This window comes from Mesoplodon densirostris, chromosome 5 (assembly GCF_025265405.1).
Source record: "Mesoplodon densirostris isolate mMesDen1 chromosome 5, mMesDen1 primary haplotype, whole genome shotgun sequence".
Lineage (NCBI taxonomy): Eukaryota > Metazoa > Chordata > Mammalia > Artiodactyla > Ziphiidae > Mesoplodon > Mesoplodon densirostris.
This window is the reverse complement of record NC_082665.1, coordinates 135655470-135682259: the sequence shown is the minus strand read 5'-3', so window position 1 is coordinate 135682259 and position 26790 is coordinate 135655470. Positions and strand designations below refer to the sequence as shown.

Genomic DNA, 26790 nt, shown 5'->3' with positions numbered 1-26790 from the left:
CGATATACTATAGAATACTATTTGTAAGACAAAAAAACCCAAACAAACAATAACATCAAACCAGTGAAATCCCTCTGGAGACTTTCTAAGAAAAAAAATGAAGATATCTGTTTTGACTACTTTAGGAATTTCTACTAAATGATAGTACAGCATCCCTTTAGGTTTTTTTCTATAGGTTACTAAAAGTCCTCATGTATTTTCTCAAATAAAGGATGAAATAAAAATTTTAGTCATATATCTTAAGTTTCTTAAATTTGCAACAAAAGCAAAGTCTGAGTTTGTAGTGCATACACTGATCTTAGAAATAGGTATACAATTGGGGTGAACATATATGTGTGTGTATATGCATAATTACATACGTACACATGTATCCATTTACATATGACTAAAAACTACACTATGCAATGCGTCCACCAGAATTCCAGTTGGCAGTCAGAAATCTTTATTTTTCTGGGTTCTCTGGCTACTTAATTTATCTTTCTCAATAGCTTCTTTTTCAAAGGAGGGGGTACTTGTCTAACTTTTAGTTTTCCTGAAAAGACTTTCTGTAGGGAAATCAAGAAAATGTTGCTTGCCCTTAAAAAAAGTCAGTTTCTTCAGTATTCTAGTTAACAAGTGAATGAAGCTACTGATATGATTTTGGAATTTAATTATTTAGTCTTTGATATACCACAGTCTTTATTTTTATTTTAAATAAAATAATTTTATTTAAAACCAAAACAAACAAATACTGAACCTCACATATTCATACTTTGAAAGTTTTTGGAAGCTGCAGCTATTAGAATTCTGCAAAATTGGAAGGAATAACTGGTCAACCACCCACTCCTTTACAGCCAGGTTTTATAGTACAAATCCGTTATCTTATGTTTGAGGAAATTCCCAGAATAAAGGATCCTACCATTTAAATGTAAGAATGAAAATATTTAAAGCTACTTACAAAAAACTTTAGGTTAGCAGTTTTTAAATTATGTGTGCCCCTTTTACTGACTGTTTGTGTCCCCGTAAAATTTGTGTGTTGAAGTCCTGTCTTCCGTGTGTCTACATTTGGAGATGGGGCCTCTAAGGAAATAACTAAGGTTAAAGTAGTTAAGGTTAGGGTCCTGAATGTGGGGTCCTGATCTGACAGAATTGGTGTCTTTATAAGAGGCACCAGCGAGCGAGCGAGCTCTCTGTGTGCATACACCAAGGAAAGGCTATGTGAGGAAATAATGTGATTGTCTGCAAGCCAGGAAGAGAGCTCTTACTGGAAACCAAATTGTCCAGAACCTTAGTCTTGGACTTATAACTTCTAGAAACGTGAGAAAATACGTTTATGTTGTTTAAACCACCCAGTCTATGGTATTTTGTTATGGCAGCCTGAGCAGACTAATACGGACTTCATTAAAGTCCATTAAGTATAAAGGAGTGGATAACTCTCAGCTGGAGATGGTTTTGCCTGCCCTGGACCCCCAGGGATGTTTTGGCAATATCAAGAAATAATAACTGAGTGCAGGAGTGCTATCTGCATCTAGCAGGCCAGGCATGCTGCTAAACATCCTCCAATGGCAAGAACGGCCCCACGACAAAGACTTGGCCACCGAAATGGCAATGGCAAGATAGCCACCCAAATGTCGATAGTGCTGAGGTTGAGAAACCTTGAACTTCTTTTTAGGATGTGTGTGTTCTTTAAGCTGACAAGGGGCTTCCCTGGTGGCACTGTGGTTAAGAATCACCCCGCCGGTACAGAGGACGCGGGTTCGATCCCTGGTCCGGGAAGATCCCACGTGCCGCGGAGCAACTAAGCCCGTGCACCACAACTACTGAGCCCACGTGCCTAGAGCCCGTGCTCCACAACAAGAGAAGCCACTGCAATGGGAAGCCCGCGCACCGCAACAAAGAGTAGCCCCTGCTTGCCGCAACTAGAGAAAGCCTGTGCGCAGCAACGAAGACCCAAAGCATCCAAAAAATAAATAAAATTTTTAAAATAAATAAATAAAATTTAAAAATTTAAAGCTGACACAGTCCTTTATGGAAACAAGTAAATCATAAGGAGATATATACATTTAAGAGCTACAATATCCTGTGTGTTAGATGCAATTAATTTGTTTTCAATATTTGCAAAAGCCAATAAACTAATTCCTAGAGCTAATTAAATTTATATTCATTCCCTAAATGAAAACAAAACATTTGAGCGTATATGCATGTGTGTGCATATTTGTGTGTGTATAAAATATAATTTTTTCTTAATCACCTTTTAAACTGCCATACATTTCCTACCACTAGATACTTATACTTTTCAAATAAATATTATATATGTAAATTTACTCACCCTTGCCTTAGAATTGATCATTTGAAAGCATGGCAGAACCATAAAAAAACATCATTTTGGAAAAGCGTGAAACAATATTTCTTGATTGCAAAGGGTTTCTTTCCCCCTTTGGCAAAATTTTTCTGAGATAGTTGTATTATCTTAGCGGGAAAAAAAAAACCCAAACCAACCCAAACCAGAAGCAATTTTCAATAGGAAGCTCCCAGCTTCCTTTGCCAGAGCTTCTGGCCAATATCTGAGCAGTGAATATCTTCAGAAAGTGCTTCAAAACATTTGCATATATCAGCTGTTCCAAAGGAAATATTAGTTTTAACAATTGAAAGAAATGGTTGCAGTTTGAACAGTCTACCAGAAAACCAGTGCTTCCAATGAAAGTTGGAAAAGACATATGAGTATTAGCTGGTGCCCCTATAATTTTTTGATTGCCCCTTTCTTTTCAGAGTCTATGCAAATGTGACTCAGTAATTTTCATCCTACCACATAGTTACCATTGGCAACTTAATAAGGTGACTTTTTACATTCTGACCTCATAGGTCACTATATTCCTTTTATTGTAGATGGAAGAAGTGTAATTAAAAATGGGAAATTAGTGTTTCCAGTTTTCAAATATAATGTTGATTTTTTGTCTTATTAAGTTTGGCCAACTTCTAAGTAAGATGTTTTATTTTTGATTGTTAGCTAGTTCTTAAATATTAGAAATAGCAGAGAAATAGTTTCTTATGTCTCTAAATTGCCATCTCTAGTTTCATTCAGTTTTTATCTTTATTCTTCACTATATACATCACATACATATCAGTTTTAGATATGTATTATATATGCTTGTACTATGTGTGTAATCACTTTAAAGTATACTTAATTACACTATAATGTTTAAAAAATAATCAGGCATTTATTTTGAGGCTCAACTAATCTAAATGTACATCTTCCCTTGTTAGAATCACACACTTTGTACCAATTTCAAAGGCTAATGAGAAAATCCTTCAATTCACAATTTAACAGTTTGTAACCTTAGAAATTGAGGATTTGATGACTTAATCTCTCATTAGCCTCAAATGGTCTACAAGGGGACATTTTTTACTTTTTCTGGACGGGTTACTTATATTTAAAGATGTAGAAAAATTATTAGAGAAAAATGGACTTATTCTGGATCAATATTTTATTGAACTTCCTCCGTTTCCTTAAAATATACAGTATATGCATTACAATGATGTCTTCGGAATCTGTGTTGTGTTAACTTACAAAAGGCCTCCTTGAATGGAGTCTAAGATATTTATGGTATAGGCGGTATAGTGTGGCCTGCTAGTCAGCTGGCCAGCTCACTGAAAATAAGATTTCGGTGCCATCAACAGAAGTAAACCGCAGAAGCATAACATTGTGAGAAATGTATTAGAATGGCATTTTCCCTTAGTGGATGTCGCAAATAGAAAATGATGATTAAGGGGAAAGCTTATGTTATTGATGGTTGACATGTACTGTCACTGAGTTTTGCTACTTGTATTATTTTTAGTACCTTTAACAGATAGGGTGCTAGGTTAAGCAACTGCTGCTTGTTATTAGCTTGAGAACTTAAGGAAAGAGAGAGAAATTATTAATATTTATTGCCAGCCTGTTATACCAGGAGCCATGTATGAGGCTGGCCCACTATCTTGCTCAATTCTCATACATCACCAGTGAGGTCAATGGCATTGTTACTGTTTACAGGAAAGCTATGGCCACTCTGAGAAGTTAACTAACTTCCATAAGGTCAAAGGGCAAGTAATTAACAAAGCTGTTGTTTGAACCAAGCTATGTTTGGTCAGATGTACAATTATATGGCAATAGGGGAGCTTCATGTAGCAATCAAAACTGAATAAAAACTTCTTCATGTTTTTGCATTAATCCTAGCAACCCAGTTTATTGTATCTTGGGGTGAAATCTCTGATGATGTAGAGTAGTCGCTCCTATACAAAAATCTGCATATGTGAGTACAAGATACTGATTGAATTTCTGTTTTTAGATTTTTAGAATGTATTGTCACTGTATAGATTTTAAAATACCAAGTACATTGAATCCCTTCACAAACCTTCCTCCCTAGTGAAACTTGCAGGCCTCATGTTACTTTTTCTCCTTTTATTGTGGCAGGCTTTATTTATTGTGTGTTCAAATTTCTGGCCTCTGAATAAAAGCATCATTAGGTTAGTACAACTCAGAGTCAAAATTTGGTATAAGATCTAGTTTTTATTGTTATCTTCATTGTCTCCAGATGGATTTACAGTCGAATTCATCTTTAAGCATTTAGTAAGAAGTGTTCATTCATTCATTCTGCAAATGCTTATTGAGGTACAGTGCTGGGAACTCAGAGATGGATGAATGTGGAGAGGTACCAATGTCATATTTACCTGAACTCTCTAGAAGGGTTGCTACTGGTGGTTTTCCTCAGAGCTTAGGCAATTCTCTGGAAGAGGATGTTTATTCTAACTTGCTTTTGACCTTTTTATTTGTCAAACCACAATTATTCAGCAGCATAGTAAGCATTAAACACGTTTTGACCTTCCTAAGAAGCTAATTTTATCTAATATCAATTGCGGAGGCTACTCAGTTATTTTTTCCATACATGTCAATGAAAAATTCACGTGTCTTTGCAGAATTGTGTTTTGTAGTGTTTTCTGCTATATCAGAATAACCTGGAATACCATTAAAATGTAGATCCCTGGGCCCCAGACCTATTGCCGCAAACTCTGTGGAAGAGGCTTGGTAGTCTGTATACTTTGCCACAAAATGTCCTCAGTTGATTCTTAGGAACATAGCTTTTTGAAAGTGGGGCTGCAATCCAGTCAAATCAAGCTAAACATGGAAAGGTGGCCTATGTAGGAAGTGTAGTAGAATGGCATTTTTCCTGAGTAGATGTAGTAAAGGCAAAACGAAAACCAAAGGTCCGAGTTTCTGTTAAAAGTGTTGAGATGCGGGGATACAGAATATATGTTGGTTTGCACGTGGCTTCTCTCCTTCATTATTTCAATCCAGGCTGTGTTCCTAGGTAGGAAGCCCTGGTGGTTTGTGTTCAAGGGAGGCACTAGAATGAAGTGCCAGGAAGACCACTGTTAGTGTTGACAAAGCAGGGTTCAGGGCCCAGGGCTGTCTCTGTGCTATTTATGGAACTCTAGAAACTGATCTGAGTCAATTGACAGTAACTGAATCCTCCGAGTGGATATAACCCTGCTTATCTGCACTTAAATAAATCCAATCTTAGTAAGAAATGTGATGTGCAGATACTGAGAAGCAGAATTTCTCTTAGAACCAAGTTGTTCTTTGTACTGAAAAAGCAGGTTTTCTTTAAAAGACCCCAACTGGATATCCCTGACATCAGACCATGTGTCATCCATGAGTTATTTATGTTGGCCAGTCATTCCCTGTGGTTTATCTTGTGACTCGAAGTGTTGTTTTTATGAAAGTTGTTTTGCATCCAGATGCTTTTACGCTAATACACTCACGATCTCAACAGATATTCAAGCATGATGATTTCAGATGGAATAGGTCATAGATATGTAAATGTTACTTTACTTGTGAATGTATCAATAGCCATAACTAATAAATATTATAAAAATTACCTTCATGCCAATATTTTGTTTTTCTCTTATTGTGTATATAATTTAAAATGCTCTGGGAGTGGTTGGTAATAGCAGCTTCTGACCTTCCCCTGCTCCTTGGAGGGGGCCATGCAGTACCAAGGGTGTGACATAGACATTATCTTCTTTAATCTTAAAAATAAATTTCTTTTTTTGTAGGTTATATAGCAATTTTGAAATGAATGAAAAGCCCGAGGCTTAAAGAAGTTCGTTTTTTATGCAATTCATGCAGCTGATGAGTGAGAGAGCTAGGCCTCTACCCCAGGTCCTGAGACCTGTAAGGTCCTTGCTATTGGCCACTGTTCTCTCCTGCCTCCTGACCTAAAATATTATTAGTGAAGCTTTATTACATAAAGCTTGTTCAAGTAACAGGCAGTATCCTATGATATAAACTTACGAACTTATTCCTAAAAAGCTTCATCAAAACGAGCCAGAAATAAATCATTCAAATTAGAATTGTGACAGATTTTATCACAAATATAAACATCAGTTTTCTGAGTCAATTTACAGTACTAGGTCAAATTATGGTAAATAGATTTTTCTTAGAAAAATCAAAGAAAGCTCAAGAAGGTGGTTGATGGCTTCAATTAAATCTTTCTTTTACCCTCACAAACAGTTCTAATTAGATTTATTAGTGAAAGAAGTTGTCAAGGTGGTAATTCATGAGATAAGTTACTATCAATATGACTTGACAATACTATATTGAAATAATATGGGTCAATCCCTGACAATATTGCATAATACAGACTTTAATATATATATTTTGATGAGAAGAATCATCCCAAAAGAAAGGTATATTCACATTTCTTGTTTTATAGTAACTTATTTTTTTCCTCCATTTTATACTCTAAGTTTTTTGGAGGGTAAATATGTCTGTTTCTATTGTTTTATAATTCTTGGGTGATGTAGACTAGATTTACCACTGAAAGGTTAAAGGCTACATTTTTCAGCAATATTTCACTATACTTACTAGTCTCTATACACAGTGAGGAATGTGTGGGAATTTTCTTCTTTTCATCTGTACATTTCTTAATATATTGGCTTATAACACTTAGTAGTAATTTTAATGTTACTTCTTGTGAGATACGTGTAAAGATGTTTTACTGAAGATAACAGTGTGCCTTGAGTCCTCTAATTTCATTTCCTTATGACTCGGTACAAGTAAAAATAGATGGTAAAACTTCATCATTCTTTTGAGTTCATTAAAGTTAACCAGACGATGTTATGGAAGGAGTCTAATATTTTATTTGATAATTCTGTGTTTTAATATTCCCCTGGCAGTTTGTAGATTTTTAAACTTGGATCTAGAAATATTACTGCTAATATTAAAATACAGGAGCTTCTTTAAGCTTGAAACTTTTTTCACATGTCTTAATATCTCATTTTGATAATACACTTGAGTGAATTCATTATTTACTCAAAATGTATAATAAAGTGATTTGGACTTTTTTTCATTGTGTGAAAGACCCACGGTAGATTCAAGTGACGGGTTTGCATCATTATGATTTTCTTAAGATTTGTGGATTTTATTATTTTTTTAAGGTGATCTTTTCTGCTTTTGTTTCTTAGGGTCGTTGCTCCAGGGAGAACTGCAAATATCTTCACCCACCCCCCCACTTAAAAACGCAATTGGAGATAAATGGGCGCAATAACTTGATTCAGCAGAAGAACATGGCCATGTTGGCCCAGCAAATGCAACTAGCCAACGCCATGATGCCCGGTGCCCCATTACAACCCGTGGTAAGTGTGTTCTCAGTTCTCGTTCCTGAAGTTTGTCATTCTGAGTGCTCACTTTCAGTGTTAAAGTGGTGATTGCACTAGATCAAGTGAACATAGGTAACAGTATATTACCTAGCATTTTCTAGCCAAACTAGCAGTCAAACCCTGGAAACAATTTTCACACCGTAAAGTTACTCATCTTCTGGCTAAATCATGTGGAAATTTACATTACAGCATGTTTGTCCCTGAAAACTCCCTTCAAATTAAATCCTGTGACTTGCAGATGTTAAATGGTCTTTTTTAAAATGGTCGTTAAACTCATCAGTATAGTCAAGGTGCATTTTCAGGCTACCTTTAACAGTAATAGTCATTTGAAAAATTGGTGTATATTATCTTTAATTTTGAGAAAATGTTTCCCTTTCCTCCCTCCTTAAAGAGAATCTGTACAGTTCTCTTTCTTGAAAAGGAGCCTTTGTTATTGTTTTAAACTTAAATTGAAACTAGTTTGTAGTTACAAATGCTAGGAAAATTCTGACAGTGGTGAATCTATATCATGGACCTCGAAGTCTCATCAAAGGAGAACTAATCAGGAGAGGCAGAAACTCCATGAGCTTTTAAGAAAAGAGCAAACTTTTATAAACTGTAGGTGGTCATATGGATTTAATGTTTACTGAGCAGTGTATGTACGTAACCTTTGATTCTGAGCATATTTATTTATTTGTTTGTTTGTTTATTTATTTGGATTTGGGAGGAGGGTGTATGTGACAAATGACTTTAATAACCTTTACTCACATTTATCCACAAAAATGTGAGAGATAAATATCATAACTAATTTTAGGTTACAAAAGATGTTCTGATGTTAATTGTGATATAGTAATTCTGTGTTTAAATGCATGTTGAAATTTGCAATGATCGGAATATTCCTGTCACTGACTTATATGCAATATTATGGGGTCATGGAAACATGAAGACCCACATTTTTCTGATATGCTAACTGTAGCATGTATGCTAACTAATTTTTTTCCTGATACATTTTAACTCCTGAACTCAATGTAATTATTATTCTCTCTTAGAACTTAATGAACCAATCATTCCAAAAAAGAGGGGGGGATTGCATTTCGAGGTGGGAGGGATCTCCAAATCCAATCGGCAGTGATACCAATTATCAATACTATACAGTTGAGGTGAGAGAATATTATAATTCTGTCTGTTTTAACTTGATATATTTTTTCCATTATTGGGGACTCATTTAAAAATATGATATCTTAAATTTATTTCTGTGACACCTGTTAATTTCACATGTCTGTGTTGGGATTTCCATTTGGTTTAAAAACAAGTTTAATCATTGTCTCTAGCATAAAATATAGGACAAGAGTTCTCTTTTACACTCGACTCTCACATATGGTTTCAAAGATCTGATAAATCCTTGGGGTGGCTACTACTATAGTCGATATATAATATCTCTCCTTGATGTGAGATACTTTGTTCCACTTCAACATTTAAAGCGTGCTGACCGGCAGGCTCTACCCTCTCGGTGACTGGGAGCACCTCTGAGATCAGCAAGTGTGGTTCCCAGGTGGCAGAGAACAGGTCATGACAGTGAGTTCCTCACTGTGAAGTCTTGGCCCATCTCCTGAGTTAGTCCTTGAGTTTTACTCTCAAGGCCATTTCGGGGTCATCGTATGTGTAATCCTGGGACAAACTCTAAACACCATTTATGCTCATGTGTTTGAAATGCTAGTAACAAATATGTGTTGTTTAAAAAAAAATCAACAAATCACAGATTTCTGAAACCATCAGAAAAATTACCTCATTTTCTGGTGTTTTTGTTGGAAAATTCTCTGCTTAGACAGAGCATTTATTTTTATTAGTTGTGAGCCCATTCAGGCTTTATGTTAATTTTCCCTGATATGACTAGATTTGAATGTGGAATTACCCTTCTGCTAAAGGCATCCTGAGATCATAGTCTAAAAATAGACTCCATTCAGAGTGACGTTTTTGTAATGAGTATAGAAGTCATTTTAATTATTCAATTTTAAAGCATTTAGGGTTTTAATGACTGTAGAGAAGGCTTTAATCCAGGAAATTTGCCTTCAAAACCCCACCTGAGACTTCTCGATCCTTTTTGTAGTCAGCCCTGTTTTGATGAGGGTAATGATATGCAGTTTCAGAAATAAACGAGACGGTCATAACCAGCTGCTTACTGGAACTTTAGAGCTGGGCCTACAGAATTATAACAGCTGGAAGCAGCCAGGTGACTAATATGGAAAAGGGTTGCCACTCAAAAGAGGATGGCCACTAGAATAGATGGTGGTGTTTGAAGACGTGGTATAAACTTGGATCCAACCCAGGCAGTAAGTGATAGCAAAGGAGATAATACTGTGAGCAGATTCATAACATCAGCAATATCAGGAATATCTGAGCAGTGACTGGGCTTTTAGTCAAGTAAGTAAACCATCTTAGTTCTCTAGGGCCAGCCAGTTTGGCCCCCAGACTATAACCGGAGGAAACATGAAGAGGGGAAGAGGCTAGCAAGGTCTAATCAAATTCAGAAGCATCTAGCATTATGCCTGGCATGTAGCAGAGATTTAAAAAATTGCTTGATAAGTGAAAGAAAGAATGAGGGAAAGAGTTTCCCAAACATGAGAAGAACAGGCAGAGGTTCATGGGAGTTTACCTGTGCCAGAGTCCAAGGGAATTATAACTGGAACCAGAGCACAAGCCCAATTATATAGAGACTGCAGCATAGAATGGGGAGTACAGGTGGATACCTATTAGTAGACTGTTAGCAGAGGCAGCCAGGGACTTGATGAGGGTACTGCTGGGACCAGGAAATAGCTATCATGCCGCCCAGTTTGGGTTCTCATTTTCTCATAAATTTTGAGAAACCAGGTCTATAAATTTAAGATCTCCAGAACATGACACTGGGCTGGTCTGGGAAATGCAGGGATTTATAGGTGAGTTTCTTGTTTTCATGGACTTGATTATGTTGTAATGAAATGTACCAAGCCAAGAATCTGAAAAAGAACATAACATTTGGGGGGTAATTACAGTACTCTGAGGGCATTGAAGGCACTCAGCACATTTTATATCATAAATCCTCACAACCATACTATAAAAGTAGGGAATATTATCCAGCTTTAGAGATGAAGACTCAGAGGTTCAGAGATTAACTAGTTTGCCCAAGTTACATAGCTAGTGAGTTAGCAGGGCCAGGATTTTCACCCAGGCCGTTCAGGTTCTGGCGTCCGTGCTGTAGAAACACTAAATGGAGATTGCCACCAACCAACTCTGGGTCTTTGGTGGATTCATTTAAAAACCCTGACCGTCTTCAACATATAGTGAAAACTTTAAGATATATTATTTGAAAGGTCCTACCAATGTTATAATTATTCCAATTTCATAAGATAAGAAAATAAGTAGTTGAAAATAAATAATTGAATTTATATGTCTACTTCCTAAAATTTAGCATAGTAAATTATCAAGTAATTGGTGTTAGTTCTATTATCATTTCTAAACCACTAATAAAAATGCAAAAGAGCAGTTTTTCCTTTATTGTATGATCTTTGAAGATAAATAGAGGACGTTTAGTATTTAATTATCCAAATTAAAAAAATAAAATTTCTGGATTTTTTTTCTAGGTCGTATTTTAAAAAATACAATTATTTTGCCATGCACTATCTGATGCAAAGGTAATCTAACAAGAAATTACTAAATAACCAATGATAGACTGCACCTAGGGGCTCACAACTTGGAGGCATCTGGTGTATTTCTTTGGTCCATCCCAGAAAGATGTTTTTCAGAAATCCTGTTGATTCCAGGTTCTTGGCGTTGCCCTTGAAGAGGTCTGCATAAGCAGTGTTTTGAAGAGTGTATCTGAGCTCTGGAGGTCCCCTAGCAGTGCCCTCCCATGCCTTTCCCTGTGTGCCCAAAGGTTGGCCTTGGCCATCTATAATTTCCCATGGCAGCTGCCCTGAAGGTACACACACTAGCCACTTTGAGGTACAAAACTCATGTCGAAGTCCCTATGCATTTCATGAACTTGAAGTAGGCTAGGGATAGAGAAATTCAAAGTTACTGGATTTAGCTGAAGTCTTAGGAGCTCCTTTGCTGCTCCTGTCGCCTTGCCTTTGCTGTCACTTCATATCCAAGCAGTTTTTTTGGCATTTGGTTCCTGAAAGCTTTGAAGTCATCATTTGTCACACTTCCAGGAACACCTAGAATTCTTAAATTGTTTTTTAGTGCTTTACATTCCAGTTTATCCAACTAGTGGTTGAGATAAGGCTGCTTTGTCCCCAAGTGTTTCTGGTAAAAATGTTTCCAGGTCAGTCACCCTGAATCTTATTTCATCCGTCCTCCCCATCTTACTACTGCCCATTTCTGTCAAGGAGCCTCTACTTCCTCAAGCAGCATGAGAATGGGCCCTGAATCTTAGGCACCAGGCCATATTTGTTGATACCTTTCTTCTTGGAGGGCTAGAAGTAAGTCTTCTTTATTTAAATGTTTATTACTTCATTAAAAGTTGCTTGAAGTATAATGTGAAATTAAGAATAAAGTAAGTGGCCATTTGATTTGCCCAGTCAGCAAGTCAGTCTAGAAGCAGAGTTTAAAACAGTATTTCTCATTTTATTCCAGTCACATGCTACCTTCTTAGAAGAAAAGACACTGTAATGTAAATTTGTTGATAATTCCCCTTAGCTTTTGGCTCTATGTTTATATTCAAAATAATTGTTTACAGAGACTGTTTATAGCACTTGTACAGGGCTGTGCTTACCCAGAAGCATGGTTTTATATACCTTGATTTTGTGCTGTAAATTTTTTTAAAAAGCTTAATTTTTCCCTCTTTACACGTTTGACCTTCACAAACACACACATACACCACCCCCCGCCACACACACACACAGAGGTAAAATCTAGAAAAGTCTGACTTAAAATTTGTGTTCTGTAAATCCCAGCACATACTGAGTATATATTATTTGTTTTATATACTCCCTCTATTTTATTAAAAATGGCAAACATTATATGCAAAACAAACCCTGTTTCACACAGTGTTTTAAAATAAATTAGAATCCCTATGATATTTGCAAGATTACAGCATGGTAACAGTATGTTAATGAAACTTAGTTCAATATAAAAAAAGTGACAATCAAAAATAAAATAAATTAAATTTTAAATAAGCATACTAAAGAAATTAATGATTAAAATTTGAGATTCAGAGGAAATAACACTAAATCTTTTTTAATGTTCAAATATGTATACTAGAAAATATTTAATATATTTGCTAGTTGGTTTCTGTGACAGAGAAAAACAGCAAATCCATAAATATATTTGTTAAGCAAATGTTTGTAGAGGACCTGTATAGATGGCAAGTGCAGGATGTGCAAAATGGACAAAGCACAGTGCATGAGACTGTACTCTGAGAGCCCAAGTAGAAGGGATGGTTAAGTAAACACACCTGGCGATCAATACTGAATTCCAGTGACGAAGAATTACGTAGGAACAGAGGGTAGGAAAAGCCCCTTCCTAGTTGGAGGTGTGTGTGGATCAGGGCAAACTTCGAGAAAGAGTCCTGATTCTTGAAGCCTAATTAGGAATTAAACAGTTGGGCTGGACAGGAGCAACCTTCACCATGGAGGGAAAACCTAGTTCAAAAGCAGGGAGCCACAGGAAGCACATATACTTAGAGACCTCACATAGAACCTGAAAACTGGACCTATTTCTGTATTTAAATAGTAGAAGACCACATAGTATATGGAATCGGATTTCCCCAGGAGCTTTAAAAAATACTGCTGCCTAGAGATTCTGATGAGTAGAGAGTGCCAGGGAGTTCTGGGCTTCAAGTCGTCCAGGTGATTCTGTTGGACAGCCAGCATTGAGAACCACTGGTTTTAGAACCACCTGGAATTAAACACACCGATGTCTAAATCCTAGGTCTTCCATGCACTCGTTTGTGACCATGGGCACATAATCTCTGTGAGCCCTTTCCCTTATCTGCAAGATGAAATTAATAATATCCACCCGACAAGGCTGTAATTTATTCACACTTCCATTCATACATTCACTCACTCAAACACTTACTCAGTGTATATTTATTGAGGGCCTACTGTGTGCCAGGCATCGTTCTTGGTTCTGGGAATTTAGTAGTGAACTAAACATGTATCCCCTCCTCCTTGTAACAAAAGCAATGGAGTTTTTGCTTTCGTTTGCTCCAAGGAGTTTATACTCTACTATTATGAGGATTAAATATAATAACATAGGTAAAGCACTTAGCACAATGCCTGGCACACAATAAATAGAATTATTGTAATAATCATGTTGGCACACATTTAACGAGGGTTATAATGTGAAATTGAATAACATTTTCATTCATAATAAGGCCTGATTACCTTAATGGAATCAAGTGTCTCATTTAAAACAAACAAGTGGCTAGCCCATAAATGCACCAGCATTAGTAAGATTGCCATTTGTTTTTCTCTGCTTAGGATGTTCACTGGCAAAAAGGCAATCATAAGCCAACCTTCCTTACGCCTTCTGGGAACAAAGATATCTGTAAATCATTATTAGAAGGATATAGTCAGTATCAAATACACCAATTACATAGTTATATGTTATCCTGTGGTTACTTCAGAGAAAATAGGATGCTGCTTGATAATACCATTGTATTAATATCCGTCTTTGCGATTCTGCTGAATCCTCTTTAGGATGGCTTTTGGAATAGAGAATTGGCAGTGCTACAGTTCAAGTGCTTCACTAATCTGATTAGAGCACTCTGATGGGGCCAGCAAGACCTACCTCCAGCAAGGTGCTCTTTGAAAAAGGGATATAACAAATTTACAGAAATTCAAAAGAAATGAAGGAATGCTGCACTTCAGTGGGTTTTTTTGGCAGCTACTGGAATCCAGTTTCAAAGTATAGAGCTATTATTATCGATTGTCTGCCTGTTTAGCAAATAACTCTTTACCTGGAGAGGGAGCAGTTTGAGATAATGTTTGTTGAATAGTTGATGCTTTAGAATTTTAGAAGCTGCTACAGATTTTACTTGGGGACAGTGCCCTAAAGTTCTTCAGATTTGAATTTGTTCTGCTGAATTGTCAGAAAATTAATTCATGTGACGACTCTGTAGAAACAATCTAGTGGAAAAATTATTTCCAGTTAATAAGATGACTATTTTTATCTCATAAAAGTATTCTTTTATCTGTAATATGCATCTGCTACACTATGTGCATTGCAGATTATAAATTTATTTTATTCATTGATATTTAACAAAGCTGAATTTTACTGGCCACTGATCTTATTTTCTTAAAATAAGAATGCTTTTCTTCCCTCCATCAGTTTGTCAGTTTGACCTCTGCTTCTAAATAATTATAGTAGATTGTGCAAAGTGACATAAACATCTCAATAACTTTCTGAAGTATACGTTTAAAATGCCCTCTCTGGAAATACATATTAATTCATAGCAAGAATTAACATTGACCAGCTCTGTTCTCCATATTCTAAACTAGTCTTTTAGTCTTCTGTGCTAAATTTCTTATAATTCTTAAATATCTAAGAGAAAAATTAGAGTGTTTTTCTGGCTGAAATTTCACATATTGTGTCCGACAGTATGTAACAGTGTAAGTTTAACCTGAATATTTCTGAATAGAGATCCAAGTTCAACATGTATTTACTATACAGGTCAACTCTTGTGTTGCTGCTGCCTTGGCAGCCAGTAGTCAGTGAAGCAGTATCAGATCAGCTGCTGTTTGAATAAGTAACTGTTGATAGATGGAGATTGCTCTGGGCCCCAGTTTCTGACAGGTTATTGACTGTTAATATCTGGAACCCCCAATAGTTTCCTATTGTCCGTGGGTAGCTGCCTTGGGCAGGGATGGAACTGGGGACTGGAGGTATTACTTTAGGCGACTTCATCAAGAGCCATCAACCTGGCAGGGCAACTAAACATGGCATTCAAACCAACACATTAGGAACAATAATTATTTTAATTTGAAAATATCGATGGAATCCATGGTATATTGTTTATTCACCCAAGTGAATCAAATTATGTATTAAATACTCTATATTACATGGTCTTCTTAGTAAGACTGGACATGCTAGCTGCAAATCTTTTTTCCTAAAACAATTTGTGAAGTCACGAGAAGGCTGTATCCTTTAGGATAGGAATTTTCAACCCCAGCACTATTGACATTTGGGGCTGGATAAGTCTTTGTTATGAGGGACTGTTCTGTGTTATAGGACACTTAGCAGCCTCTACCCATTAGGTGCAGCTGGCACCCTCCCAGCTGTGACAACCAAAAATGTCCCCTGATATTGCAAAATGTCCCCTGCGAGACAAAATCACCCATAATTGAGAACCACTGCCCTAAGAAAAAAAGAATACTTGAAATCTGTTTTACTCTTCTAAATACAGGATGAGTCAGGGCCAAATTAGATAAAGGATATATTTTATTTTTTTAAAGATATTTCTTATGAGCTGTAAGAATTACTTTTGTAACATATACATCTTGATTGCATAAAACTTTACACCAAAACTCTCTTGAATACTAAATAAACTCTGGGGTCATCTAACTTCTTATTCCTGTCAGAGGGAAGAATTATCTACATTCTCATGTCCCTTTCTTTCTAAAAGAAATTTCTGTGATTCTATTCCTTACTACAGGGTAAAGATAACAAACTGTTTAAAATTACCTTAAAGAACAGGATCCATTTTGTCCATTTGTTTTTGTGTTTTGGAAACAAACATTATTATTACACACAGCATTAAACATCAAGAATGAAAACGCCATTGAATTAGAAAGTTGAAAATTTACCACCAGTAAGGTGGAAAATTGTGCTAGGTTATCTTTTGAAAACTGGAAAAGCACATTGTTAAAATAGATTTCAGGTAAATTATTTAATTTTACTCAAAAACAGATATATTTCCTGATATGCAGATTTTCATATCAACAAATAGAAACCATTTTCATATATTCATGAAAGCATTTCTGGCAAAAAAAATCTATCTTGTAGCATTTTATTCAATGCTACTATATGTATTTCCTTGAACAATCATAATGCATTTCTTTAGAAGTGTTCTTTTTCAGACTTCACATTTCAGAATAGTTTCTCCCTAGTAAGCTGAATTCGTTAAGTATCTCCCAAAGGTGTAATAGGCTGGTGGAAGATTTATAATTTCCCCAGGAAAACCTGCAACAAATATATATGCCAAATACTTTATCTTATGTGCTCAAAAGAAATGGTGTCATCATCACCTTTCACGTATCCCATAAGATTTATTCACAGTTTACATTGACTGTGAAATTCTGCTATCCACTGTGAGTTCTGCTTTATTTATTCTAGATAATAGGACACTTGCAACCTATTAACAGTTGTAAACAGATCTTTTAAGTACATCTGACGTAGCAATTATGAAATGTATTTCTTAGACAAGTTTCCAGGATTAAATCAGGACAAAGGTGGAGATGAGGTAACCACAAGAAGTTTCTGTATTGAATGGTTGAGCTATTTTTCAAAAAGAAATTGCAAGTATTATAGACCCCAAGCTTCAAAATCCCAGTGGAAAATTTAATGGATAATTACCCATTATATTTTAGAAAAACATTGATTTGATGAATGCTTATTTTAAGAAACATTCTTATCCTAAATGAGAGTAAATAAGCATACAATTAAATGGAGAGAGGGAGGGAGGGAAAGAGGAAGCAAAGGAAGAATGGATTATGGATGGATGCATGGATACATGGATGAAGGATAGATATATAATGCAGGATATCAACTTTGAACCAAGACCTGCCGATTAAATTTTGCTTTGTATTTTATTTTTCAGCCAATGTTTTCAGTTGCACCAAGCTTAGCCACCAATGCATCAGCAGCCTTTAATCCCTACCTGGGACCTGTTTCCCCAAGCCTGGTTCCAGCAGAGATCTTGCCGACTGCACCAATGTTGGTTACAGGGAATCCTGGGGTCCCTGTACCTGCAGCTGCTGCAGCTGCTGCACAGAAATTAATGCGGACAGACAGACTTGAGGTAGGAGTGATTTGCTGGTGTCTTTATGTATTCCATTCTAAATTTCAAAGTGTGCTCTTTGTTTATTCCTTCCATGGCCATAAAGGTTAAAAACAATTCAAAGCAGAGATTTTGGTTTAGTGTTTGGAGCATTTGGCTAGAATATAGATACGCTATACTTGATGAATGTAACATTTATAGAAGCCACAACATCCGTATGTAGAATAATGGGTAAGAACTTGGACTCTGGGATCAGACTGCTTATTACTTCATTGTACCTCAGTTTCCTCATCTTCAAAATGGAGAAACTTACGGCACTTACCTCAAAGAGTTAGTGTCTGGCACACAGCAGAAGCTTCCTAAATGTTTCTTGTTATTGTGGCTATTAACAAATTCTATCAATCCCCTGATACTTGTTCTCATAAAGGTGTTATTTAGTTACTATCTACAAACTTTTAAAATTTATCGTTGCAAGTTTCCTCATAAGCCTCATAATATTTTGGTTGGAATAGCAAGGCAGCCTTGTTTGTGAAATGTGATTATAAGTTTTTAAATTATAAATTGGGTGATGCACTCAGTCTTAGAATCAAGGATGATCAGATGTATGTACTTTGCTATTGCTACATGAAAAAGAAATGAAAGATATAAATCTTATGTTGAAATGGTTGTTGAGAATTTTAGCATGGCTGTAAATTAGTGAACTTGGTAAACTCTAGATGAAGGGGGAAAATGGCAACATTACTGTACATTGAAGCTCTCAAATCTAGCATTGGTGTCCATATAAAGAGCAAATGAGCTCTTCCTCTTTTCCCTGGTTAGCATGAGGCAATACTTAGTGCTGAGAACTTTTACGTGTCTTAATTACTGAGAAAGCGGTAAAACAAGGCCATTGTGTGAACATAATTGACTCTAATCAGTAGCAGGAATTTATTTAATAAGCACCAATGTTTTGTTTATTAAGTTTCATTGCATGAATTACAAAGGATCTCAGATTTCAGAGTATTTATAACTGCCACCATCTTTTTGATGGTAATAATAATAGTTGATATTTATTGGATATTTACTATCTACCAATCACAGCGTTACCCCTTCATATGCAACACACATTTAATCTCCAAAACAATCTTATGAGGAAGATACTATCATTAACTCCATTTAACAGGGCGATAAATTTATGGAGAGAGATGTAGCATAACTTATTCAAGGTCACGTGGGTAGGATGTTCCGGTTGGGTATGAACTCAGGACTACATTTTTAAACACTAGTAGATTACTCTCCCTTCCCATACAGGTGAAAGTACAAAGAGGAGGCAGCAAATTTTGGCTTGTATGTTCCCTTTAGAGTTTTCATTTGTTTGTTTATTTTAGGCTTATTTTTTACCTTTCATTGAACGTTTTGGGAAAAGCTACTAATTACAAGAGTTCCACAAGGAGAACTCAGGAAGGATGTTGAGACTTAATTGCATGCCCTCTGTGCACCAAGGACTCTGCTGTGTGCTAGAGATAACACCTTGACTTGTGGGTGGTTTGTCATTGCACAATTGTTCTTGCTCATTGATTAACTAATGCTGTTTGCAGATAAACTGGGAGGAAATTTAAGAAATTTTAAATACTTAAAAATTATTAGATGCTCAACGTGTGAATCATCCCTCCCCTTCCCCGCCGCTGACCTTTCTGAAGCAAACCCTGGGTTCATAATGTGTAATTGTTGATTGTTTAATGGGAACCAAATAGGCAGTCTGAGATGAACTTGATAGAATTAATTATTCATAGGAGATGATATTCATAAAGCTGAGAACGTCTCTATTTAAATCTCTGTCAAAGAATCTCTTTAAAAGGCTGATTGTGTGGTCAGAACTCTTTTAAACTAATCCTCCCACAATTTTAGGTAGTCTGTAATTGGTTATATTTTGTATGGTGTTTAGTTAAAATGAAGACTTCTGTCTCTTTGTTTTGTTTTGTTTTTCTTTTGCAAGAAGCTACTTTGAGTATTTTGTCTGTCTTCCTTTCCCATAGTCACAACAAATGGCTACTGTTACAATGACTGTCATTTCCTTTTAACCTGAATTCCACTTATCTAAATGCCTGATGGTAGGGCAGCTTCCTTATTCTGGTTCACAGGATCTGACTCAATGTCACAGTTACAACCTGTTAGGATGTTGCAATGTGAAGCTAAGGGGCACCTTTCTCCTAGCACTTGTGATTTTAGACACTCCTATCTTCAGGGTATTTCCTCTCATGCTAATTGCGCCGCATCTTGGAGTCTAAAAGACATGGCAGTAAGTGCACACACTTAATTTACACATTTAGTTATTTGGGGTTTAAATTTATACTCTATTTTTAACTCATGGAACTCCCAAGTACATTTTAGAATTTTGAGTTCCTTTTGAGGTGAACAGATTTTGAATCAGTGAAAATATTGGCCAATTCTTCTTGCCACTTCTCTCTTTGGCTACAAAATAGACAATGAAGAAGTTAAAAACACAGTAGATTATCAGCCTTCTGGTTCTGTTTAGAGGCACTAACACATATTTATATTTATAGCACCCAGTGTGATACTACAAAAAATGTTAAATTGAAAAAACAGGAATTGAATCCAAGGATTAGTGCTGGTGATTTTGCTAGTTAGGTGAGTAAGCATAGGTCAAGTTTTTTATATTTTCTGAGCTTCATATTCCACACATATTAAATTAGGGGAATATACCAGATAATCACTAAGATCGCCTCCAGTTAGAACATTCTAGGTGAAATTTAGGTCATTTTCCTGTGTTTAATGCCAGCCACAAACTACTGAAAAGGTATTTAATATATAAATAACACACACACACCTAAGCTTTCTATCACTATTCATATTATCCATTCTTTGTTGGATATCTTTTAAAAGACCTGGTACCTGCATACTTTCTATGCTGTAAAATTCAGTCTTCATGGTTTTCTCTAAAGAGAAGCAAATCTCCTGAATATCAGCCTCTGAAATTAGGTTTTTAAAATTCTATTTTGTGACCTTGGGATGCCTTTGTGTAATTTTCAAGTAGCGGTCATTTTCAATGATTATTTTAAGAAATTGTTAAAATCTGTAGGTACTGGAAAGGACTGAGGTTTTTTGTTTTGTTTTGTTTTGTTTTTTTGCGGTACGCGGGCCTCTCACTGTTGTGGCCTCTCCGTTTCGGAGCGCGGGCTCCGGACGCGCAGGCTCAGCGGCCATGGCTCACGGGCCCAGCCGCTCCACGGCATGTGGGATCCTCCCGGACCGGGGCACGAATCCGTGTCCCTTGCATCGGCAGGCGGACTCCCAACCACTGCACCGCCAGGGAAGCCCTGGACTGATGTTTTTAGTCATATCTTTGCTTCATTACAAAGAGTTGGTAACTAAGGAAATCATTGTTTGACTTATTTTCACGACAGACAATTTTTTATGGTGCAAAAAGGATCCATGAATGCATTTATTCTCTTGTTTATTCAACAATATCCAATGAAGAACTGTTGAACATCTTTCACGTAAAAACTGTTGTAAGGAATATCTTGAAGCCTTATAAGGTTATCAGCTGTGTTATTAACAACAAGAAAAGGTCCACCAGCATAGTGCCAAGCTCATAAATGATGCCCAGTAACTTGGTCAGTGAAGGAATAAATGAGTCAGTCAACCAGTTAATCAATTAATTAATCACAGGACGATACATTCCCTTATTCAGAGCTTAGGGTAATATAACAGAAGAGATAAAATATGACACATTTTAAACATGTGTTAGCATTCTCCTTGAGAACATGTTTACATTTTGAACATTCCAGCTACAAAATATGGCATCTAGTTCATGCCCCTAGTCCTAGAGCAATGGTTTTCAAGATTTAATGTGATTAGAATCACTTGGGATGATTGTGAAAAACGCAGGGCCTGGGAATTCCCTGGCTGTCCAATGGTTAGGACTGGGGCTTTCACTACCGAGGGCCTGGATTCTGTCCCTGGTCAGGGAACTAAGATCCGACAAGCCACACAGCACAGCCAAAACAAAACAAAAAAAACTAAAAAAAAAATTTTAATGCAGGGCCTCATCCCCACAGACTGATTCGGTGGGTCTTTAGCGGGTCTCTGGAATCCTTTGCACAGATCTGCCAGGTGATTCTAAATGCAAATGGTCTATAAAATACCTATTCCAGGGGATGCCAGCACCTGCTATTTGTCTTAACTTTTCATCATTTACCTCATGTACAGTTACTTGTATACAAAAATCTTCCTCCTCCAGTGCATTTAGCATTCTACATTTTGTGAAATTGCTGAGAACACAATGTATAGCATTATGAAATATTTTAAGCAATTGGTGATAATTTTTAGGGTAATTTATACTGCGTAACAGCATTAACCAAACAAAAGACAAACCAGTGGCCACATATTTCATATGCTGATGGAAACATTAGATTGCCATTTCATGAACTACATCATTTTTATATCAACAGTCTATATGACAAAAACATATGACATATTCCAGGAAAGGTGAGCAAACCACTCGGCTTCGGATACTTTTCAGTTAAAGTTTGTTTTAAAATAAAGTATTCATGTGCCAAAAGTTTTATTCTACTGAGGTAATCATGACATGAATTTCTAATTCAGACCACTGGATACTGAATGCTTCCACTACTTACTGACACAGAAGAGTCTAGTGACTTTTTTCATATAGGCATAAAAACATATGATACCTACTGCCTACACAAAAAAGAGCATTTAAAGATAAATGTGGATACAAGTGATAGTGAAAGGCATTTCTACATGACATTATTATAGGCATTTAATGGATTTGTCATGATCTATTGCATATAAAAGATGCAATTCAAAATAAGATTAGAAAAACAAATGCTTTTAATAATATAAGAAAGGCTTATTGATAGAATTATTTTACTTCCGTATTTTTGTAGAGTGTTTGGCTACTGCTTGTATGATATTTTAATTTCTTTAGAAAATTAACAAGAAATATTGAGTTTTATGCACGCAGGTCTATGTAGTCTACATTTTTTAAAAATTGTAATAAGGTTTTAGAATGACTCTCTAAAATGTGGTCAGAGCCCCCATTTAAAACATCTAGTCTCTGTCGATTATTACTGTCTGTGATTAGTTTGAGTTTTGTTTTAGAGATGATAGAGTTGTACATTGTTTAAAATAAGGGAATTGCTAATCCTGGCTTAGCCAACTCATATTTGCTGTTTTTCCACCAATTTCTTCATACAAATTAAAGCTAAAATGTCCCTATCTTTGCAGTTATTTAGAAGGAGTAATAAAGGTAACTATAGATTTGAACATTTGACATATTGATGAGCTTGTTTCAGATGTCCTGTCATGCATAGAAATGAATAAATGAAAACCTGGCAGTGGATTTAATGGGAAGTTTTATTTAGTTGGTCATTCCTATACAGATTTGATTTTTTTAATTACATAAGGTCAAATGACATTCTTAGCTATATCATCTATAGAAATATGCTTGTCTTCACTGGCTTGGTGGTAATGATAGGTTCTACCTTTTAGATTTCAAAGAAAATTCCCAGTTGATCTTAACAGAAATTCTCTGAGGTAGCTAAAGTAGATGTCTTTTTCTTCAGTTTTTAAAAAATGAGGTTCAGGTAGACCAAATTTGTACAGTTACCAAATAACAGACTGAAACTAGATATCGCATCATCAGACATTTATCTTGGGAATGTAATTTTACAAACAATTAACTAAGATCATTTCCCCTAATCACCAGAATTTTAAGATGTGGATATTTGAATTCTTTTTGAATTGAAAACACAGGTAATTTCTTGGTATTAGATTGTATATTCATGACCTGTAATGCTTTGGGTTCTTTGATAAGATTGTTGATTATCCAGTATTTCTTTTTTAAAGTGTTGTGTTAGCTCAAACTTAATAAAGTCCATGATGCTTACTGTTGAACAACGGGTATGTATGTGTCTTTGAATAAGCTCCTTAATATTGGTCATTAGGTTTAAATTGACTTCCCAAAGTATTAAAGTGCCCTGAGATGGGCTTCCCTGGTGGCGCACTGGTTGGGAGTCCGCCTGCGGATGCAGGGGACACGGGTTCGTGCCCCGGTCCGGGAAGATCCCACATGCCGCGGAGCGGCTGGGCCCGTGAGCCATGGCCGCTGAGTCTGCGCATCCGGAGCCTGTGCTCCGCAATGGGAGAGGCCACAACAGTGAGAGGCCCGCGTACCGCAAAAAAAAAAAAAAAAAAAAAAGTACCCTGAGAGTCCCTCTTCCCTGTTACAATTAGCCCTCTCTTCCTGCTTTGAATGTTAGTCTCTAAAGATGACTAACTATGTTAAGCACAAAACATAGAATGTCTCTTAAAGAACGTGCAAATGGCTGTTTAGTTTTGAATAAGTTCATACATTGACCTTAATTTCCTTAGACTCTCAAGCCTTAACTTGCAGAGTAATGATGAATTTAATACTACTTATACAACCTATTATTATTTTGACCATTTTGAAATATGCTCATCATGTTTATAGAAATTGAGATCGAATAACAGAACTGTTTAACCAGATTTGTGTGGTGTGTTTTAAACTCTCTGTACATTATCTTATTCAGTATTCATGATTCCAGAGCTAGTAAATATAAACACTAGATAGAACCGAAAATTTCTGATTTCAAACTCTATTCTCTTTCCACCCTACTACTGCTATTTAATTAACAAAAGAAGGTTTATGTAGAATTAATTTAGATTTCCTTGGGTCGTTTTTCTGATTGCTTTTTCTTTTGATTATTTAAAGTTTATATGCCAAAGGTGTTTTTCTGGAAATGTAATTTAGTACTTTAATATTTTCAGTGAATATTTTTATTGAAATGACGGTGTTTACTATAAAAGCAACCTCTTACCCATTTTGTATGAAAGTTTACAAAACTTACCTGACTTCCAAAGCAAATCCTGCCTTAATACTTTTTTTTTTTAAATTGGAGTATCGTTGATTTACAATGTTGTGTTAGTTTCAGGTGTACAGCAACGTGAATCAGTTATATGTATACATATATCCACTCATTTTTAGATTCTTCTCCCATATAGGCCATTACAGAGTATTGAGTAGAGTTCCGTGTGCTATACAGTAGGTCCTTATCAATTATCTGTTTTATATATAGTAGTGTGTATAGGTCAACTGCCTTAATACTTATATAGTACATATAAGTACTTATACTTACAAACATTCTTTTTGATTGAAGCACATTTTGTGTTTAGCTAATATCAATAGATGGAATTATTTTCATCTAGGTTTGAAAACCACTTACCAAACTGTAAAAAGTACTTACATATGTTGACCCGCTAATGCCATTTCTGCACATTTATCCTTAGAGAATGATTTTTTAAAGAGTGTGGTCATGAATATACTCTTTGCAACATTATTTGTAATATGGGAATATTGGAAATAATCTATAGATGCTCTCTGAAAGAGTTACTTATATTACACACATCTGTTTTATGGAATTTGATGCAGCCAGCAAAAATGATGACTCTGGACACTATTAAGTAAAACCAACAAAAAGCTTATGCTACATTGTTGAGCAAAAACAGATCACCAAGTAATAGCCATACTATAGTTACAACTCTTTGAAAAATATGTTCGTGCAGAAGATTGGATGAGAATAGAAAAAAGAGCCATAACGTTGTTAGGATTTTCAAATTTAATTTTATCTTCTTTGTTCCAAATTCTCTGTATGGTAAGTTGTGCAATTTCTTATCCTGATTTGAATTATAAGGTTAGATTTGTTGAAATTTTGTCTGTCAACTATAATTTGGTAACACAATACTACAACTAAGAGATTTCTTTTGGGGAAGCAACACAGTCTAAAGTTGTCTTGAGTTTATCAGGCCAAACCCATATTCAGCAGTCAAGGGATAGATCCCATTTTATTGATGGTCTAATAGAAAAATCTGTTTGAAAAGTTTTGGGAAGTTTGTTCTGTTCAGATAGTTACCCAGCAATGCATGTATACAACCAAAGCTTGGCAAACTTCTCTAGCCCCTCTAGCCTTGTAGCTCTCACCAGTACAAGTTTTCACAAGAGATTTTCAGTTTCTTCTCTATTTTTTTCAAAGGCAAGAATAATAGGAGAACAGCTATTTCAGTATATTTCTTCCGTTCCATTTCTCTTGTCAGGAGGAACCTTAAGTTGGAAAAAAAAATAAAACAGTCAAAAATGTATATCATACAAAAACAGTTAACTAAGTTCTTGGAACATCAGAAAAGGCTGGATTTAGGAACAAAATTCTGAGCTAACTGCTAGTTATCAACTCTGCTTAAATGTTTTTTAGAATTCTCCCTCCATGCATCCTGCAAGACAGTAAAGAGTACAAAACTGTAACAAACCAATTGTTAACCTATACAAACCACACTGGCACATGCATAAAGCACATGGAGAGGGACGAGAAGGGGTCTTAGAATGATCATCTTTATGCAACCTGATTTTAAGTTCACATCCCTGAAAATAAAAAGAACAGAGAAAAGGACAGAGAAATAAAAAGTCAATATCAGCCTGGCACTCAGGCTATATTTTGGGAGAATAATGCTCAAATTTCTGGCACCAGCACTGGCATAATTGTTTTTGAAAAATTGCAGATCTTTGATGTTAATAGTTATTCAAGATCCTACAGAGAGACTACCTTCAGATCTTCTTTCTTGTCAGTGTGGCAAAGAGTGAGAGAAATTGGAAAACAGAGTGTTGGTTCAGTTGCTGCCAGTTTCTTTGCGAGCAGATTCGAGAAAGCAGGAATTACTGAAGCGCTAACCGCAGTAGTGTCCGAACACAGATGGTTTCCTACTGGATGAGGCTGCCTTGACAGAGATTTGTTGAAACAGAAAAGTAACGTTTTTCTTTCTGCTGTGGGTGTAAATTTAGCGTAATTTTACATATATACGTGAAGAGTTTTTATCCTCACTTAAGCGTCCCTCTCTTCCTATTTTGATGAGTCTAATTTAAGTAAGTGGGGATCTGTGGTGTAGAAAGCTGCACGGCTGATTCCAGTCCTCAGTGAGAGTGGAGGACAATAGTTCTGGATAACAGCTTTACCACTTTTGCTTTTCAAATTATAAACTCCTGGATATCCTTGTTTTCTTGTGTTCAAGAAGATAAATGCAACGATTAAAAAAAAGGATCTTCTGTAACTTCCTAAGTCATCTTTGTA

The 26790-nt window shown here is 36.0% G+C and overlaps 1 protein-coding gene across 14 annotated transcripts in view; it reads left to right on the top strand.

The window, feature by feature from the left end:
- The window catches only part of MBNL1 (muscleblind like splicing regulator 1), a 179326-nt gene that overhangs the window by 130739 nt on the left and 21797 nt on the right, over positions 1-26790 (top strand). For 10 of the 14 annotated variants that reach the window (XM_060099520.1, XM_060099528.1, XM_060099523.1 and 7 more), the window contains 3 exons: positions 7483-7653; positions 8706-8816; positions 17453-17653. In XM_060099520.1, the coding sequence (XP_059955503.1) occupies positions 7483-7653; positions 8706-8816; positions 17453-17653 (483 nt within the window). The remainder of the gene's footprint in view (positions 1-7482; positions 7654-8705; positions 8817-17452; positions 17654-26790) is intronic. The other 4 variants (XM_060099521.1, XM_060099519.1, XM_060099524.1 and 1 more) reach the window with 1 other exon arrangement.